General features: G+C 36.1%; 1 protein-coding gene across 5 annotated transcripts in view; it reads right to left on the bottom strand.

The window, feature by feature from the left end:
- Nucleotides 1-17,785, bottom strand: part of Atp11c (ATPase phospholipid transporting 11C) — a 254,981-nt gene that overhangs the window by 17,966 nt on the left and 219,230 nt on the right. For all 5 annotated transcript variants that reach the window (XM_023699077.1, XM_023699078.1, XM_023699075.1 and 2 more), the window contains exons 25-27: nt 16,790-16,917; nt 4,052-4,187; nt 1,888-1,953 (exon numbers count right to left, since the gene is read on the bottom strand). In XM_023699077.1, the coding sequence (XP_023554845.1) occupies nt 1,888-1,953; nt 4,052-4,187; nt 16,790-16,917 (330 nt within the window). The remainder of the gene's footprint in view (nt 1-1,887; nt 1,954-4,051; nt 4,188-16,789; nt 16,918-17,785) is intronic.

The raw sequence follows: 17,785 nt of genomic DNA, 5'->3' as shown, positions 1-17,785 counted from the left end.
GTCTGGTAAGGCATGTGGAGCTGGGGCTCAAACCATACTGTGCCTGACTGCGATTGCATGTGCAGAAGCTTAAACAACTGAGCTAACTGGCAGGTCCCCAAGTTGAGAAGGATTTTTCTTTTTTGGCTGGCTCAGGCTGTCCTAAGTGTGGGTATGGTGTGGCATGTGGAGCTGGAGATTGAACTGTGGTCCCCCCAGCCTGACTGGGTTTGCCGAGGCAGGCACTTAAACAACTGAGCTAACCTGCAAGCCCCTTGTACTCTTATCTCCATTTTATAAATGAGGAAACTGAAGCACAAACGAGTGAAGTCATTTGCCCAAGGACACAAAGCTATTAATTGACTATACTGAGATGAAATAAATTTTCTTTTAAAATGTTAAAATATTACAGAAATAGGTGAGTAATGCAAACACCGATTAGCTCTACTTGGTATGAAAAATGAACCAGGAAGAAAAGTTTTGAGAAAAAAATGGTAAGATGGGGCCAGGGAGATGGCTCAGTAGAATAAGTGCACTGGAATTCATCTAGAGGTATGCATTATTGGATACCATTGGGCTGTTTATTTATGGAATGGTCCAAAAATTTGATTACATTTTCAACTACAAAGTAATTTCAACTCATGAGTCTCAGGGGTAGCATTCAGCGAGGCTTCATGAGGCTTTACAGAACTATATAATTACCATGTCAATCTCAATGATTCTGCCAAGCCGGGAACATAGCTCAGTGGCCTTAGTGCTTGCTTAGCAAGCACAACATCCTGAGTTTGATCCCCAGGAAAACAACAAACAAACAAACAAAAGGGACCATAAAGGCGTTAAGGCAAATCTGGCAAAATGGCCAGGGTTCTGTCCTGGTAATGGGCCCTTGAACCTACATCATGTTCAATTTGTTTGAATACTCAATGATTCTGCCAAGATCATACTGCTTGTGCATTAGCTGCTGTATGCCTTTATGTACTTCATCAGGAATGAGGCAAATTTCAGTGTTTAATGCATTTTACACAACTTCATTATTACCAAACACTTGCACATCTATCTTGCTGATGAATACTTAAACTGTCTTAAATATGCAAATTACTTTTAGGCCAAGGGTTCTTAGACATATGTACAATTTTCAAGAAGATTCAAGTACTTAACATGGAAAGGTATACATATATACTAATGAGCCTGATTCTATACCATTTATGTTACAACTACTTAAAAACGGACCATATTGCTGCTTGATTTTTTTTAAAGTAAAACAAAATAGAGGGATATATTAGAAACAAGTGGATGAAAAAAAAAATATACAAATGCCCAAATCCTTAACATCATATGTTTTTATGGAAAAAAAGGTGAAACAACAGTTCATAACAAAATGATAGAAGAATAACAATAGTTAATGTGTTACATGTTATCTTTAAAGTAGTTGCTCAAGGTACAAGAAATTGGCATAAAAATTTCTCCAATTGATGTTAGCACCAATCTTCCTTTTTAATGAACTGAAACACTAACAGTATAACTGACTTGCATTTTTTACCTTTTCCATATTGTCCTTTCCCCCAATCCTAATTCCTTTTTCCTTTTGAACAATTTCTTCCCATTTCACAATATGTATTGTACACTGCAGAACTCATTTACTCTTTCAGTTTCTCTCCCCATGGAGACAACACAATGTTTACACATGTGAATTTGATTCATTTCACTTATGAGTATAGTCTCAGGTTACATCTATTTCCCTATAAAAACTCAAGTTTATCCTTCTTTAAATATCATATACTTTTTAGTAAGCATTCAGGCAAAGGCTTTAATAAAAAACAACAAAAATAAAGATTAGCAGAGTAAAATAAATACACTAGGAGTAGACAAAAATGGTTTGAAACAGATTTGAATAAATAAAAATCTAACCTTTAGAGTTACAGTGAATACTAAGACTGTAAAAACAATGGTTCCGAAAGTCCAATTTCCATAGACCTGAAAAACATTTAAAAATTACATATATCATGAGTATATAAGCCTGCTTACAAATATAAAAAGTCAAGTTTAATCCTGTATATAACTGGAAGGTTTTTGTATGAATTGTTTAAGAGAATTATTTGGTCAATAAGATGAGGTTGCAAAACCGCATTTTCCTGTGACTATGTATCTTCATGGATAGGTATTTAACATCTGTGGTCAGTATGGTTCATTTCCCTTATTCCATGCAGTATCAAATAGAGAATTCACTGTTTTGATAGTCAGGGAAAGAATCAAACCAATGCAAACTAAACCAAAACAAAATTAAACAAACAAAATAAACCCAAACTATTCCACTAACAGCAATGTTCATCTGAACAAGTCATTTGGATAATTCATGCCTCTAAAGAATTTGATATAAGCTTGCTCCTATAACTAAAGCTCCCACATAAGCAATAACTTGCAGACAAATAGACTCACATTTGAAAAATAAGTCTAATTCTTTGACTGTGAATACTAGAACTGTCCGTATGTGCACAGCAAAGAAAAGCAGGTAACACATATAAATCCAAACGATGGCAATGAATGGCACATATGCTTACCAAATGCTGTCAAGATCTGAGTGCATAACATTAAAACAGAAAATGAGATGTAAAAGATTTTTTAAAAATAAAAAATATATATTAAGGTTAATAGAAATAAAAAAGGATTCAATTAAATCATATATGAGTGTTATGTTTAGTTGTTGAGAGCAGTTCTTACATTTATTATAATTTTAGCAAACACTTAGAAAGATGGTGACATATACAGTGAAACCTTATTAATTTGGACTTCCTGAACTCAAAACAGATAATCAGATAAAGGCTGGCGTGATGCTCCCTATGTACTACCTAGGATATTTACTGAATGAATGAATCATTATCATTTCCTGCCAAGAGACTGCAGGAGAATATACGCCCACTCTAGAGCAAATTCAGTGTAACTACCAGCCAGCTATACACAATTTATATGCTAAGTGTGAAAATAAAAATAACAATCCCAGAATCAGTTATAAAGCTGAAGGGAACCAGGAAATAATAAAATTGAATCCTTTTACTGATGAGCAAAGGCAACTTGGAAAGACTTTCCCAAGAACATTCAAGATTCTGTAGGACACTCCTTGGCAAGTGCTATGTGTAGCCTATCTGTTCTTACGTGGATCTGCTTCTCCCCAATAATTACTTTGTAATTAATGATCTTTATGACTCATACTAGAGTGATAGTTGTTAGTGCAAGTTAGAGAGGTTTTTAACTAATTTCAAAGTAGCATTCAAATTCCCTAAGTGTGTAATTCTCTAAGCCTAATTGTGTAGGTTCTAGACACTGTTACTCTACTCAGTAAATTATCTGTGAACCTTAGCTTTGCTTCGTCTAATGATTACAAAGAATGACCATAAAACAGGAAAACCAAAAATGGGTAAAGGAAAACAGAGTGAAAGCAGCATGCAATGCAGTGTGTTCAGTTCCCTTTCGTATGGCTACAGGAAGACAATCTCTCCTGTCCCTGTCAGTAATTCTCTCCTAGAGTACAGCCCAGGAAAATCATCCTAAAGCAGCTGCTGACTGGTAAGGGCACTTGCTGGAAAGGCACTGTGAGGACCAGAGCAGCCTTTCTAGTGAACACTATGCTTCAATTGAAAGAGAAGAAAGAAATAGAATTCCCTCTCTTCACCTTGTGGTACAGTTCAAAGATATAGCCACTACCCACTTAAGTCCCCAAAATGGAAGGCCACTATGAGTAAAAATTAAGCGGGGTCACATTTTTCATTAAGACAGAAAAAGTGTTTCTCACATCAAAGTATAAGGGTGCAAAGTATAACATTCCAAAAACTGTTCAACTAGTAAAAATGACAGCCAAAGTTTTCAGAGTTTGCACATCAGCTCTCTAATTAGTCATGCATAAGAAGTAATTTTTTACTTTAATACATACACTATTTTAAAGAAGTTATGAGAACAACATACTGTATTTTAAGAAAAATAGCTTGCAAATCAGGGCAAGAATATGTGTAATACAGATCCAGTGCCCATGGAAGGAAGCCATGCTTATAAGACCAAAAGATGTAATGATTTTTTTTACCTTTCCATTTTCTTCTAGAGATGCAGTCTGAAAAAGAAAATAAGTCCCAAAGAAGAACACTGTCCCTTCAAAGGCAGCCAGAAATGTCCAATATAAAAAGGGGCCCAATTGTAGCATGGCATTGCCTGAAATTTTCCTGTTGAGAAATAGGAGGGAAAAACAGGTTAATAAATTTCTGTGGGCTGTTCATTTAAAGGTATAGTGAAATACCAAAGGTGGGCATGGTTTTGATCTCTTATAATGTAGGAGCTACCTCTCATTAACTGAAAGGTTTCTCGTAAAGGGCCAGATCGTGTTGAAAGCTGACCTTCACGTACTCACCTCCTGACTGAGATATTTGAGTGAACTGTCAAAATGCTTCTAAAAATTTGGGTGCTCACAACAATAACACCATTAATAACGGACTTTCCCTTGGTGATTACATACTATATACTAGGAACTGGTTGTTCAGCAATTTGCATCCACATAAAAATTAAAAGATGGGTACTATTATTCTTGTTAACAAACAACAAGTTGCCTTACAAGGATGTAATGTTTGAATGGATCAAAATGTACAGTGAATACCACCGTTGAGTGTCATCCAACCCAAACACAAGCTGATAAAAACATGGCATGACTTTGTCTACCTTTTTCACCAGATCTGGCACTGTGCAACTTCTGGCTCTTCCTCCAAGTCAAAATGACCATGAAAGATAAATATTTAGAATTGATTCAGGTCACTGAAGCAGCCAGAGCAGTGTAACTAAAGACACTCACAAAAGAAGACTTTCAAAACCACTTACAAAAGTAACAAGGATGAGATGTGTATTCGAGTAAAGGGGGCTACTTAAGGGGACTAATGGCAATGTGTCTTTCAGAGTGATTTAAAAAAATTTACCAGTTTGTTAAAATTATGCCACATAATGGGATCCAAAACTTCAATGCAAATCAGAGTATTCTGAGGATCCATAGTCTAATAATGCCTGAAAGTCAACTATCTCATTATGTTCTTCCTTACATAGGAAAGCTAAAAATTTGGTCATACAGAAACAGAGTAGGGCCAGCCAAATAGCTCAGTCGATTAAAGTCCCTGCAAGCAGGTGCAGGGGCTGGCAGTTTGATCCCCGGGCCTGCCATGCTGACTCCACCCCAGGGGCGTGCTGAGACAGCGACAGAGACTGGGCGTGGTGGTGCACACCTGTAATCCCAGCTCTTGGGAGGCTGTAAATAGGTGGATCACTATGAGACCGATCTAGTAGTAAGACCCTGAACACCCTGTAGACCCTTCCGTAAAATACAAAAAGAAAAAGAAAGAAACACAGAGTAGAAGAGAGGTCGCTAGAAGCTAAGAAGAAATGGAGAGGAATGAGAGTGCAGATAGATAATGGGCACCAAAATACAGTAAGAAGTAGGGAATAGTAGTTCTAATGTCCTATAGTGCAGTACAGTAACCACTGTCTACAACACTTAATTAGATATGTCAAAATATCCACAGAAGTTTAAAGATTTCTAGTACACTATGATGGAATGCTGATTATACTCACTTAATTATCAAATGCTATATATGTATACTGAATTACAATACTATAACATTATATGCCAACTAAAATTACTGATGACTGGCTCTCATTCTCATTCTGACTTAAGTGGCATGAGGTATAATCTGAGTACCATGGTATTTTTAAAGTACTCCAAGGTATTCCCATGCACAGTAGAGTGGGGAACCACTAGCATACCATCACAACAAAGTTTACTCAGTGAGACAGCTACTACAAGTCCTATGTTAAACTTACTTCAAAGCACAGGTTCTCAAGTGTACTATCAAGATTTCCAGCTACTATTTTTAAAATATTTCTTTTATCACGTGTTATTGGACCTTTCCAGCCAGAGCCCAGGCATGGCACATGTGTGGGACCTTCCTCCTGCTCGCTGTTCCCCAGATCCTTTTCCAGCCACATCCCAGGCTTGGCATATGTGTAGGACCATCCGCACACTTGCCTGAACCTCCCCCATCAGACAGGCCTGGTGTGGAACGCTGCACCAGAACTCCCTGCAGAGAGGCAAGGGATGAGACCCACTCAGCTAATCCAGGAGCTAAACGTCTTGCCAGAGGGGTACAGTGGGTTCACTTCCACGGGCCTCAGCAGAAAGAAACTGAGCACAGCAGCCAGACCAGAAACATCAGGACGAGTTCAGACATGGTAGATCTGGACATGGTAAGCTGAGACACTTTGCTAGACCCAGATCTATGAAAGCATCATCTCTCGAGACGTGGGACAACAGGTAACCAGGGTGAACCAGTCTCCATGGAAGACCCCATGTACATCAAGCAGAGGTGATCAGACAGAACTTAGGGGAACTAATTTAAATAGAAATATTATTCAACTTAATATCTGCTTAGCTACACAGACATAATGTTTGTCCTTATGGTCTAAAATACAAACGCATTAGTTACAAAAGTTTGTCAGCTGCTAAATATCACTACCCATTATTAGTGTTCCTAATTGTAGTTCTGTAAATACAAAACTGTTAACTGCATTAACCACATAATCTCTCTTGGGTAAGAATTCAGTATGTGCTAAAGTAATAACTTCAACAAAGTGCTACACCAAAGGTCAGAGGACAGTGCTATACAAAATGACAAAGAGAAGGAGCAAAATGCATTCTCAGGCCCCGAGCCCACACAGAAGAAATGCAGGAGACACTAGCATAGAAGAAATTGGAAATCACACACTTGAAATATCTGAATTAATAGCATCTGAAGTAAAGAAACAACTGCAGAAATGTATAGAGGAAATTGGGTCAGAAATGATCTCTAAAGTAAAAAAAGAAATAACTATAATGAAAGAATCATGACATGTCAGTTGCTGCTGTGCTGTCTCTCAGGTAGATGATTGTTCAAAAAGAAAGCGGTGGTGAATGAAAGTCGGAGACAGGAAAAGGGATGTTGTGGGACTGTCCTGCTTCAAGGTTGTATATGGTTAGATTTTTGGAATTATGTGTAAACATAAGAATTATATAATTCTTTTTGCCTATTTTTAAAATATATTCTAATTTTTAAATGTTTTTTCATCCTATTCTGTAGGGACCTAAAGTTCCACATATCAATCTTTGATGAAAAATACCTGTTCCATGTTATGCCTAAGATGTTTGATATTCACACAAATAGCGAGGACCAATCTGCATATATTACAGGTTAATAATAAGCTTTCTTCTGGAGGGTTAACAACCTAAGTTTGCAGACCAAAATTAGAGAAAAAGGAGGACTACAAGGAAAGTCAACATTTGGCCCTAGCCTTCCAAGGTCAATTAAGACTCAGGACATATGAGAACTAGTACTGAAACGTCATGTAACTCAGTAGTGTCCCAAATTTTCTTATCAAGGAGATTATGGGGCCAAAGAGAAAAGTGATCGATGATGTAGAGTATGCCTAAGGAGAGTCACACAGAGAGAAAACATTCTCGCAGGATTTCACAGAGAGCACATTGGCCAAGCATTGGCCGTGACTCATCCACATGGCTGACACTGACAAAGGATCTACAATCTGAGGTACAGGATCTCATGACAAATCCTGAGGGCATTTCACTGACCTTCTCAGACCCAAAAGCTACAACTCTTGTTGCATAAGTCCTGCTTTACCTTGGTCTTAACCATCCAGCAGAAAAGTATAAAAATGAAGTATAAGAAGTAAAGCCATGCTGTTACGTTGAGCTGTAGGGGACTCAGGTCAACAATTTCTGACATTGCCAGTCAAGCGGAAGACCCAATACTATTATGGACTACTGAACTCTTTTAGAATATTTTGCTGAGTCAACACACCTATAATATTCAAATAACAGAACTAAACAAAAAAAAAGGGGATACAGATGAATGTCCATGTTTTATCTGTGTATTCCAAATGGTTAGGATTCATATATAGTTACATTCTCTTAATGAATAGAGGGATTTGTTCTAATAGAGTTTAAAAGTAGGATATCATGTCCGCATCTTGTACAGCAAATAACCACTGGGAAGAGAGTATGCAATATGTTAATTATTGCAAATGTCCTACCAATTTGATTTGAAACTGTCTCATTGCTATTTGTTTATCAATAAAATTATGGGAAAAAAGAATTACTAAGTGCTTCTTAAAAGACAATGATAAAAAAATAGAGAATAGTAAGATGATAGAATCCTTGTATGAGCAATATAGGAAAGAAATAGAATGAATGAAGTAGAGTCAGAGAGATATACAAGAAATTAAAACCTCTATTCCAAGCTGGTAAAACCATTTGAATGAAAGTGAAGATATCATTTCAGATCTTGAAGACACTGTTGCAGCAGTGAAAAGGTAAGAAAATATCTTTTAAAACAACCAGGATGCAGGAAAAAATAATTCAACATCTGCACGACGATGCTAAGATGAACAGCATAAGACTAATATGCATCAATGAGAGTCACTAGAAAAGATAAAAATAATATGGGCAAAAGTAATAGCAGAAAACTCCCCAAATATGGGGAAACAATCTGACATTCAGGAAACCGAAGCATATGGAACTTGAAATAACACCAATGCAATTAAAAATATACCCAGATATATAATAATCAGGATCCCAGAAATCCAGCACAAGAACAATATACTAAAAGCCGCTAGAGAAAAGAAACATCACATTTAAAAGAAAACCCATCAAAATAATGGTAGATTTCTCTTCATAAACCATCAAGTCAGGAAGAGCATAGAGCAAAGTACTTCAAGTCCTCCAAGAAAACAAATTCCAGCTCAGACTGCTATACCCTGCAAAACTCTCTTTCAAGTTTGATGGAGAAGTGAAATACTTCCATGAAAAACAACAGCTAAAGAATTTCATGACAAAAAAGCCAACCCTACACAGACTACTAAAAGATATTCTAGAGAGGGATCAAAATGACCACAACTCCATGAATAAGAATGGAAAGGACCCACAACATAGGGCAAACAAACACAGGAGATAAAGGGGTTTACAACAGCAGGTACATAACACATCAATCATAAGGCAACACATCTCAATTATAACCATCAATGTAAATGGACTCAATTCACTATTTAAAAGAAATAGACTGACACGGTGGATTAGGAAGCAAAATCCAACAATATGCTGTATATAAGAAACACACTTAACTCATAAAGAAATTCACAGGCTGAAAGTCAAAGGATGAAAAACAATACTACATGCCCCAGCACCTCAGAGAAAAGCAGGGGTAGCAATTCTGTTCTCAGACAGTCTCAACTTCAAACCAACAATGATCAAGCGAAATGAAGAAGGCCACTAAATACTGGTTGGGGAAAAATACAAGAGGAAGAGATAACAGTCATAAATATGTATGCACCAAACACAGGAGCACCCAAGTATATAAGACAAATCTTAATGGACATGAAAAATCTAATATTCAGTATCACAATCTTAACAGGAGACCTTAACACCCCCTTATTCCCAAAAGATAGGTCAACCAGACAAAACATTAGCAAAGAAGTAGCAGAATTGAACCAGAACTTGGAACAAATGGACTTAGTGGACACATACAAAGTGTTCCTGCCAACCACAGCTGAATACACATTTTTTTTCAGCTGTACACGGGACATTTTCTAAAATAAACCACATACTAGTTCATAGGTCATGCTTAAATCTATACAAGAAAACAGAAATTATCCCATGGATATTATCTGACAACAGCACAACATAACTGGAAATAAATAACAAAAGAAACCGCTAAAACCCATAAATACATCAAAATTAATCATGTGTTATTGGAAATTTAATCTTTCTTAGGTCACAATAAGTACTTTATAGCTTTCCATTAAATAAAAATCATATTTAGAATTGTACAATGATATTGTGATAAATAGCAGGTGGATAGATTAAATCTATTCAAAAACAGCACAATATTTTTAGGCCAAGTCAGAATCTGAAATAAACTGCCAATTCTAATAAAATGGAGCTGCAGAAAGATGGGTTTATGTATTTCTCTTAGTTTCTATTTGAAATTTCTCTGAATAGTTATCAAAAGATATTTATCAAATCACTTAACTAATACACCTGTTGCTAACACTACTGTAAATGTAATTGGGCTGTCCTAGCACCTTTATAATGAGAATACAATGGATTTTGATTTCAGTCCAGTTGGTATTGAGTACTGTGAAGTTTCTGAAAATATGGCAATTATGTAATTTTTATCTACTAGGATTTCCAGGTACAAGCAGGAATCTAAATTATGAGGACACTGTTTTGTCCTAGAAAAATGGCAAGAGAAAGAGATGGCTGCCATCCACAAACAAGCTCTTCCAACAGACAGTAAGCCATGTTTCCAAGGCAACAGAAAGAAAGGCACCTCCCTAAAGATCCTTGCAAGGAGTGCCCAGCAACTTCCAGATAGACAGTTTGGCTTTTCATCTATTTGCAGGAACAGGTTCCTGTCTTTACAAATCATAGGAAGGACTACTAAAGTGCAAACATGGCAGGGATATCATAGAATGTTGGATTATAAAGCAGGGTTTTAGATGCACTCAGATGAATGAAGAAGCTGTTGAAAACTCAGAACAGATGCATCAACATGAAGAAAAACATGAATGAAAATGACAATCTGGGAAAAGACTGACCAGCAGCATAGGCTTGAGCATTTCCATGTAATGACAGACTGCAAGTATACCAGATCCCTTCTTTTGCCTTTTCAAATTGTAGAAGACATTAATTATAACTGTTTGTATATTTTATTTTAAATTTTTTATGTCTTGCTTCATGTCAATGTATTTGGAAATGCCTGAGGCAATCAACCCCCAAAGGTGAGTCTGTAACATGCTGTACAATGCCACTGCTAAAATTAAGTGATACACTACAGAGACAGTCACATGCAGACAGACTAGAGCTTCGGGTTTACAAAGGAGCTTTAGAGTAACACAGCAATCTACAGCATAGTGACAGGCTGTCTGATCAAAGAAGGCATTAAATACTTACAAGATTAGGAAGAAACCTGCACTTTGGCTGGGCAATACATATGCAACATGGGCTTTATTTTGCCTCAAATGTGGCACATATACTCTACACCAAATTGTTCAATAATTCATGACATACAACTACAGTGTAGTAACTAAAACTTCCTGGAAACCATTATACCCAACAGGTTTTGTTTTCAAATTTTCAAACTTCTAAATTTATAAAAATGTTCAGCATAGCCTGGAAAGTATGTGGAGGTAGGGATTTGAATAACATTTAGCTACCATACAGCATAGGTTTAAAGCAATTTGCAGGAAGCTGCTTAAGAGTGAAAAGAGAAAGAAGCCAGGGAAGAGGATAGAACTGACAATGTTCCTTCAAGTTGGCTGCCCAGTTTCTCACCTTCTAGCCTTCTCTAAGGAGCACCTGGTGTGTGCTTCCTGCATTTCCTTGCTCCTCATTCCCCTGGGACAACAGCCCCATGTATCCTGTTCTGTCTGCTCTTAATACTCTCCTGGCTTGCTTATAGGTAATGTGGTCCAATCCTTATGTTGTCTTCATTCATTTTTTCATTTCTCTAATTCAGTTAACATTGTTCGTTAATGACTCATTTAAACTCACCAAAGTGGTGTTACTGGATGCTATTGTTGCCCATATTTTACTGAAAATTAAAAAGATGAACATCCCAGTCAAGAAAGCAAGAAGTGACAAAGACAGGATCTGAACTCAGATGGAACTGAAGAGCAGGGATACCTCAAGCCCCCCTTCAATTTACAGTAGGTACAGTACTGAATCTTACTTCTAGTGATTATCTGAAGACAGCTGCTGTTAAAACAATGTTTGAAAACAACTGGGGTGTGGCGTGGAACACAGGGCTGGTCATCAAGACTAATTGTGTGTGCAGGGAGGGGTGTACGGGGGATTAAACGAAGGGTCTTCCCACTTAAGTATATCCCAACTTGCTTTGTTTGTTTGTTTTAGACAGGAACACAGACTGGGTTTGGCTCCAAGAATGTGGGGATTATAGGCATGTGCCATTAGACCTGGCTGGGAGAACTGAATTCTGATCTACATTTTGCCTCCAGTTATAGTCTGTATCCTTTGGTAAGTCATTTCTAGGTCCTAATTTCTCTTTTCAAAAAAGGTTTGGCACATGAGTTCCATAAGACTTCTAACAAGGATTCTATGATTCTCTTTTAGGTCTGATTAACTACTTAACAAAAAATGCAAGAAGCAGAAAGCAATTCTATGAGAAGCTAATCAGTAAACTCTGGGGAAAACTTAACAATATAAGTGAACATATTTTGTCAACAAATAAATTGTAAGGATGACCTATAGATTCAGAGGGACTCACGAAGTGTATTAACCAACTGCCATGCATAGATAGAACTTCGATCTTTTCTTTTTCCATAATTTTATTGAGAAATAAACAGCAATGAGACAGTTTCAAATCAAATTGGCAGGACAATTCAAAGAGGTTGGGATAGATATATAGTTGCATTCTCTTAATGAATGGAATGATTTGTTCTAATGGTGTTTGTGAATAGGATCACAAGTCCGCATCTTGTACAGCAATTAACCACTAAGAAGAATATGTGCAGTGTGTTATTTGTTGAAACTGTCCTTCCGATTTGATTTGAAACTGTCTCATTGCTATCTGTTTGTCAATAAAACTTTGAAAAAAAATAATTGTCAAACCAGAATCCAATTCTAGTATATGTCAAATTCCATGTTTTTTTCCTCTATACTGTAGTATCTTTGCATATATCTCTTAAAGAATTTTGGTATCAAATATGTTTATTTTGTGTTGGATAATAGAGCCATGTCTTAATTTTTTTCTTAATATCAATCCTACTTCTATAATTCTGTGATAAGCAAATAAATATCACATAAAAAGATAAAAAAAAAAAAACAAATTGGCAGGACACTTAGAACTTCGATCTTAACTTGGGTCCTGATTCAAAGAAGCAGGATGTGAAGGGGGAAATAAGAAAAAAATCAAGACATGCTGGGTATATGTCTCAATCCCATAATGAATACAATCATTATGTACTACAAATATGTACTAATTAAATTTTAAAAATTTGAAAATGAGTGAATGGGAGAAATTTGAACACTGACTGGCCCTTTAAGCAATACATACTTTTTTAAAAAAATTTTTATTCATTTTAATGACAAAAAGATAGAATAGTGATGAAACAGTTTCAAAACAGGTTAGTAGGATTATTATAGTAATTAATACATTGCATATTGTTGTTTTCATAGTAGTTATTCAGAGGACAAGATGAAGACATGATATCTTGTCTAAGTAATATTTGTGCAAAATTTTATTTTCAGTTAACTAAAGTAATTTTTTAAAAAGGCAATAAAAGAAATCAAGAGAAAAGAAAAAAGAAAGTCATAGGATGTTCTGCTACAATGTTGTATATGGTTTGATTTCTAAATTTCTATATAAAAATGTGTAATTCTTTTTTTCACGTTCTATAGAGATTTAAATTTTAGAATATGTGCAAAAGCTTTTCAATGAGATATCAGTTGTTGATTCTTTGAAGTATTCCCCATTCAGTTTGAGTTTTTGTTCAAAAACTCTCTGCCTAAACCTATATCTTCAAGATTTCCACCTACTTTCTTTTATAGATGTAGTATTTCTCTCTTTAATATTTTTAATCTTTTCTCCAATTTGATTTTAGTGCATGGTAATAGACATGTGTCTAGTTTTAGTCCTTAGCATGTAGAAAGCCAGTTTTTACAGCACCATTTATTAAAAAGTCTATATTTCTTCCAGTGAACATTTTTGGTAACTTTGTCAAAGATAAGGTGGCTGAGAATCTTTGTAGCTGTATCTGCATCTTCTAATCTGTACCACTGAGCCTCAGGTCTGGGTTTTTTTGCCAGTACCATACTGATTTTATCACATTAGCTTTGTAGTATAATTTCAGGTCAGGGACTGTAATGACCTGTGCCCTGCCCTTGCTGCCCAGGATCATCTTTGCTATTCTAGGTCTCTTCTGGTTCAAGATAAATTTTAGGAATGCTTTCTCTAGACTGATGAGGTATGCTAATGATATTTTGATTGGAATTTCATTAAATCTATAAGTTTTGGGAGTAGGGCCAAGCAATTTTTATTTTTAATTTGGAAGCCCAACACAAAACAAGCAAGATGTCCATATAAATAAAGAGAGAAACTTAAGAACAATGAATTTTTTATCGTAAAGTTAGGCATAGGTTCATTTTGGTTGATGCAACTGGTTAATTCCTACCTTTTAGCTAAATGAAGAATAAATAATAATAATCATCTATGGGGCATTGAGGTTCTATGAGCTGGGTACTCCTTTAAGTCCCTTAAATAAATGAAACACATTAAGCAATATATACTTAAATAACTATTTTATACAGTTTTGATATGTGCTTAAAAATAAACCTGTGATAGAGTAAATGAGTTACTAATGGAACAGGTTTGTTGATGAATTGACAGTTCTTGAAGCTGAGTGGTAAGTTCAGGGAAGTTCATTTTATAAACAAGGTTTTCCATAGGTGAAATGCTTTAGGACATTAGAATGGTCAAGGATTGTTTGGACAAGATTCCAAAAGAGCAGAAAAAAAAAAAACTAGATGAATGAGATTATATGTAAGTAAAAAGTTCTGCACAGCAATGAAAACCAACAGAGTGTACAGACAACGTATAATTTGGGTGGAAATATTTGTAAACTATAAATCCGACAAGGGCTTCATATGAAGAATATATTAGGAATTCCAGAAATAGCAAAACAATAAATAACTCAATTAAAAAAACCTAAGTAGACTTTAATAGGCAATTCGTAAAACAAGAGAAATAGCTGACAGGTATACACAAAAGTGTTTGCCATCACCAAAGAAGGAGTGAAAGCCAAACCCAAATCACAATGAGGTATCCCCTCCAGCAAGAAAGGCTACTCCCAGATACAGACAAAAATAACAAGTACTAGGAAGAATGTGGGAAAAAGAAATGCATTCCTGTACACTGCTGGTAGGAATGTATGTCAGTAAGGTCACTATGAAAGACAGTGTTTCCCCAGAAACCTCAAGGGCCTGAGTTCAATCCCTAGTTCGGCTGAAAAAAAAAAAAAAAAGAAAAAGAAAAACAGTACAGAGTTCCTTCAAAATACTAAAATAGAACTACTGCGTTATTCATCAATCCACTAGCAGGGATACATCCAAAGGAAAGGAAATCAGTATGGTAAGGAGACATTTCCACTTCCTACTGAATGCAGTAGTCCTTACAATTGCGAAGATATGGTATCAAACCATGTGTCTATCAATAGATGAAAGAATAACCAAAATATGGTAGGTACATATACACTGTGGACTACTATTCAGACATAAAAAGAATGAAATACTCCCATTTGCAGCAAAATGAATGAAATTGGAAGGTATCATGTTGTTAAATGAAAAAAAAAAAAAAAAAACCAGGTACAGAAAGACAAGTATCACGTGATCTCACTCATATGTAGAACCCAAACAATGTGCATCTTAGCAGAAGTGGAAAGTAACATGGTAGTTACCATAGGCTGGGAGATTAGGAGATGGGAGGGATGGGGGAAAGTCAGTGGATAATAAGTTATAGGTGGATAGGAGCAAGATGCTATTGCAAAGGACGGTGAGTACAGATAATATAAGAAACATCACATAATATAAGTAAATTATATAGTTTTATGTTTTGTATATACAAACATATGTTGTCTATACTTTTGTGTATGCTTGAAATTTTCCTTAATACATTTTAAATTATGGTAAATAATAAATATGTATAAAACAAAAATTGCTAGATGTAAATTTTATAAGTCATACTGTATACTTTCATTTCTTTTATTTATACACTTGGTACAGGCTCTAACTACACAGCTCAGATTCCTAGGATCCTGTTTTCAGCCTCCTCAGGGCTGGGATTACAGGCATGCATCATCACGCCCAGTCTCAGTGGCCAGCTCAGTGTGCCCAGAGGCAGGGCCAGCATGGCATGTGGTGCTGGGGATTGAACCCCCATCCCTGCACTTGCCAAAGCAGGCACTTAGTCCACTGAGCTATCTCGCCAGCCCTACACTCTCATTTCATACAAATAAACAACCAAAACCTCTGTATTGCACTTTCTACCTATTATTTAGCAATGCTTATGATTTATCCTTAGCTGTAGGCTTAACTTCTAAGAATCCAATTAAATCATAAGTTAAGGAATTGGGGTTAGTGCCAACTGTATCATCCATTAAAAAAGGATCTATTTTCAACTAACAAAATGAATATAATGTATTGATGAGCTAACTGTTCAACAAAACAGTTTTAGGATAGTGTTAACAAAAGGGGCAACTAATGTTTCTAACTGTAACTAATGCCATTTACAAGAGGTTAATATAACCTTGTCAATCTATTATAGGTAAGAATCCCTGCCAAAATTCTTTGTATGTGTATTTTTTGAGGAGTGGGTAGTCCAATATGGTATCTTCCTATAAGACACCAGAACAGTATAAGGTAGGTTCATATTGCAGAAATTAGTGATTCTGAATTAAATATCTCATATCTATCCAAGTACAGGACTCACACATAGAAAGTTCACCATTTTCCTATCGAATGATCTGTTTTTAGTAGCTAAAAACTAAGAATAGAACCACATCAGATGGCTCAGTAGAATAAGTGCCCTGAGTTCAACCCCCGGTTCTGCCAAAAAAAAAAGAACCACATCAAGCCAGGTAAGCAGTTCTGTATCCTTCCCACCTGTAAATGGAAGTAAACGCCCAAATTACAAAGTATGAGGGACTTTTACTTATATGTTCAACTTACATATACAAACGAGGGTCTGAGGTCAGAGTGTCAATGTGAATGTGCTGTTCCAGTAGACTATAGGCCAAGATGGGCAAGGATGTGAAGCAGATATTATACATTGTAAGATAAGCAGCATCATACAGTGGCTGAAATGACAAACAGAGGAAAGAAATGTAGTATAATCACTATCTACAACATTTTTGCACCTGGAAAAACCACTAAACACTAGGTGTCTTCATGCTTTTTACAATAGGAAAGAAAACTGTATATATAACTATTTTTACCTGATGACTATGAAAAAGAAATCTAGATAAACCTTTCACTTTAATAACATCTCACTCTTAATGTTTAGATGCTGTAAGCTCTATTTCTAGTAGACATTAATAACATTTTTAAAGGTTTTTCAGTTCCTAGACAATCAGCTATTCAGTAGGTATTTCAATAGAGATCAAATAAGTATAAGCCAGGAGCCTCTGGAGAAGTAAAATATAGACAGTAGACAGCCTGTTTTATAATTTTCTTTCAGTTAACATTTTAGTTGTTTTTGGCTAATATTTCAGATATTTCTGGTTAATATTTCACAAGTTCAAATCTCATATGATGTCATTTCTAACACCCTGTTCCTGAGAGGCTCTATAGTTCCTCTGGTGTGTTATTCCTCCGATCTGAGGAATAAGCCTAGTTTGATCAACTGTAAGCATACTCCCGGTGGTCTTCCATAGCAGACACTTCAGCTTCCATCACAGAACCACTGATCTCCTGATATGGACTTGCACTGGATACTGCAGTGAGTGTCATACTTTCTACCGAATCCTTTGGTCTCCAGCGTGCAGACACCCTCTCTGCTCTTCCTCATCTGACTCTGCATGGCCACTGTGGCTCACTATGGAGTTCAGGCTGAACTTGAACTCACTATGTCACCCAGGATGGTCTTGAACTCACAATGATCATCCTGCCTCAGCCTTTGGAGTGCTGGAATTATAGGAGTATGCCCAGCTACTAATATTGATTTTA

This window comes from Octodon degus, unplaced genomic scaffold (genome assembly GCF_000260255.1).
Source record: "Octodon degus isolate 3935 unplaced genomic scaffold, OctDeg1.0 scaffold00110, whole genome shotgun sequence".
In the NCBI taxonomy this organism is placed as follows: Eukaryota; Metazoa; Chordata; class Mammalia; order Rodentia; family Octodontidae; genus Octodon; species Octodon degus.
Note: the sequence above shows the minus strand (reverse complement) of the source record. Positions and strands in the feature narration are given on the sequence as shown.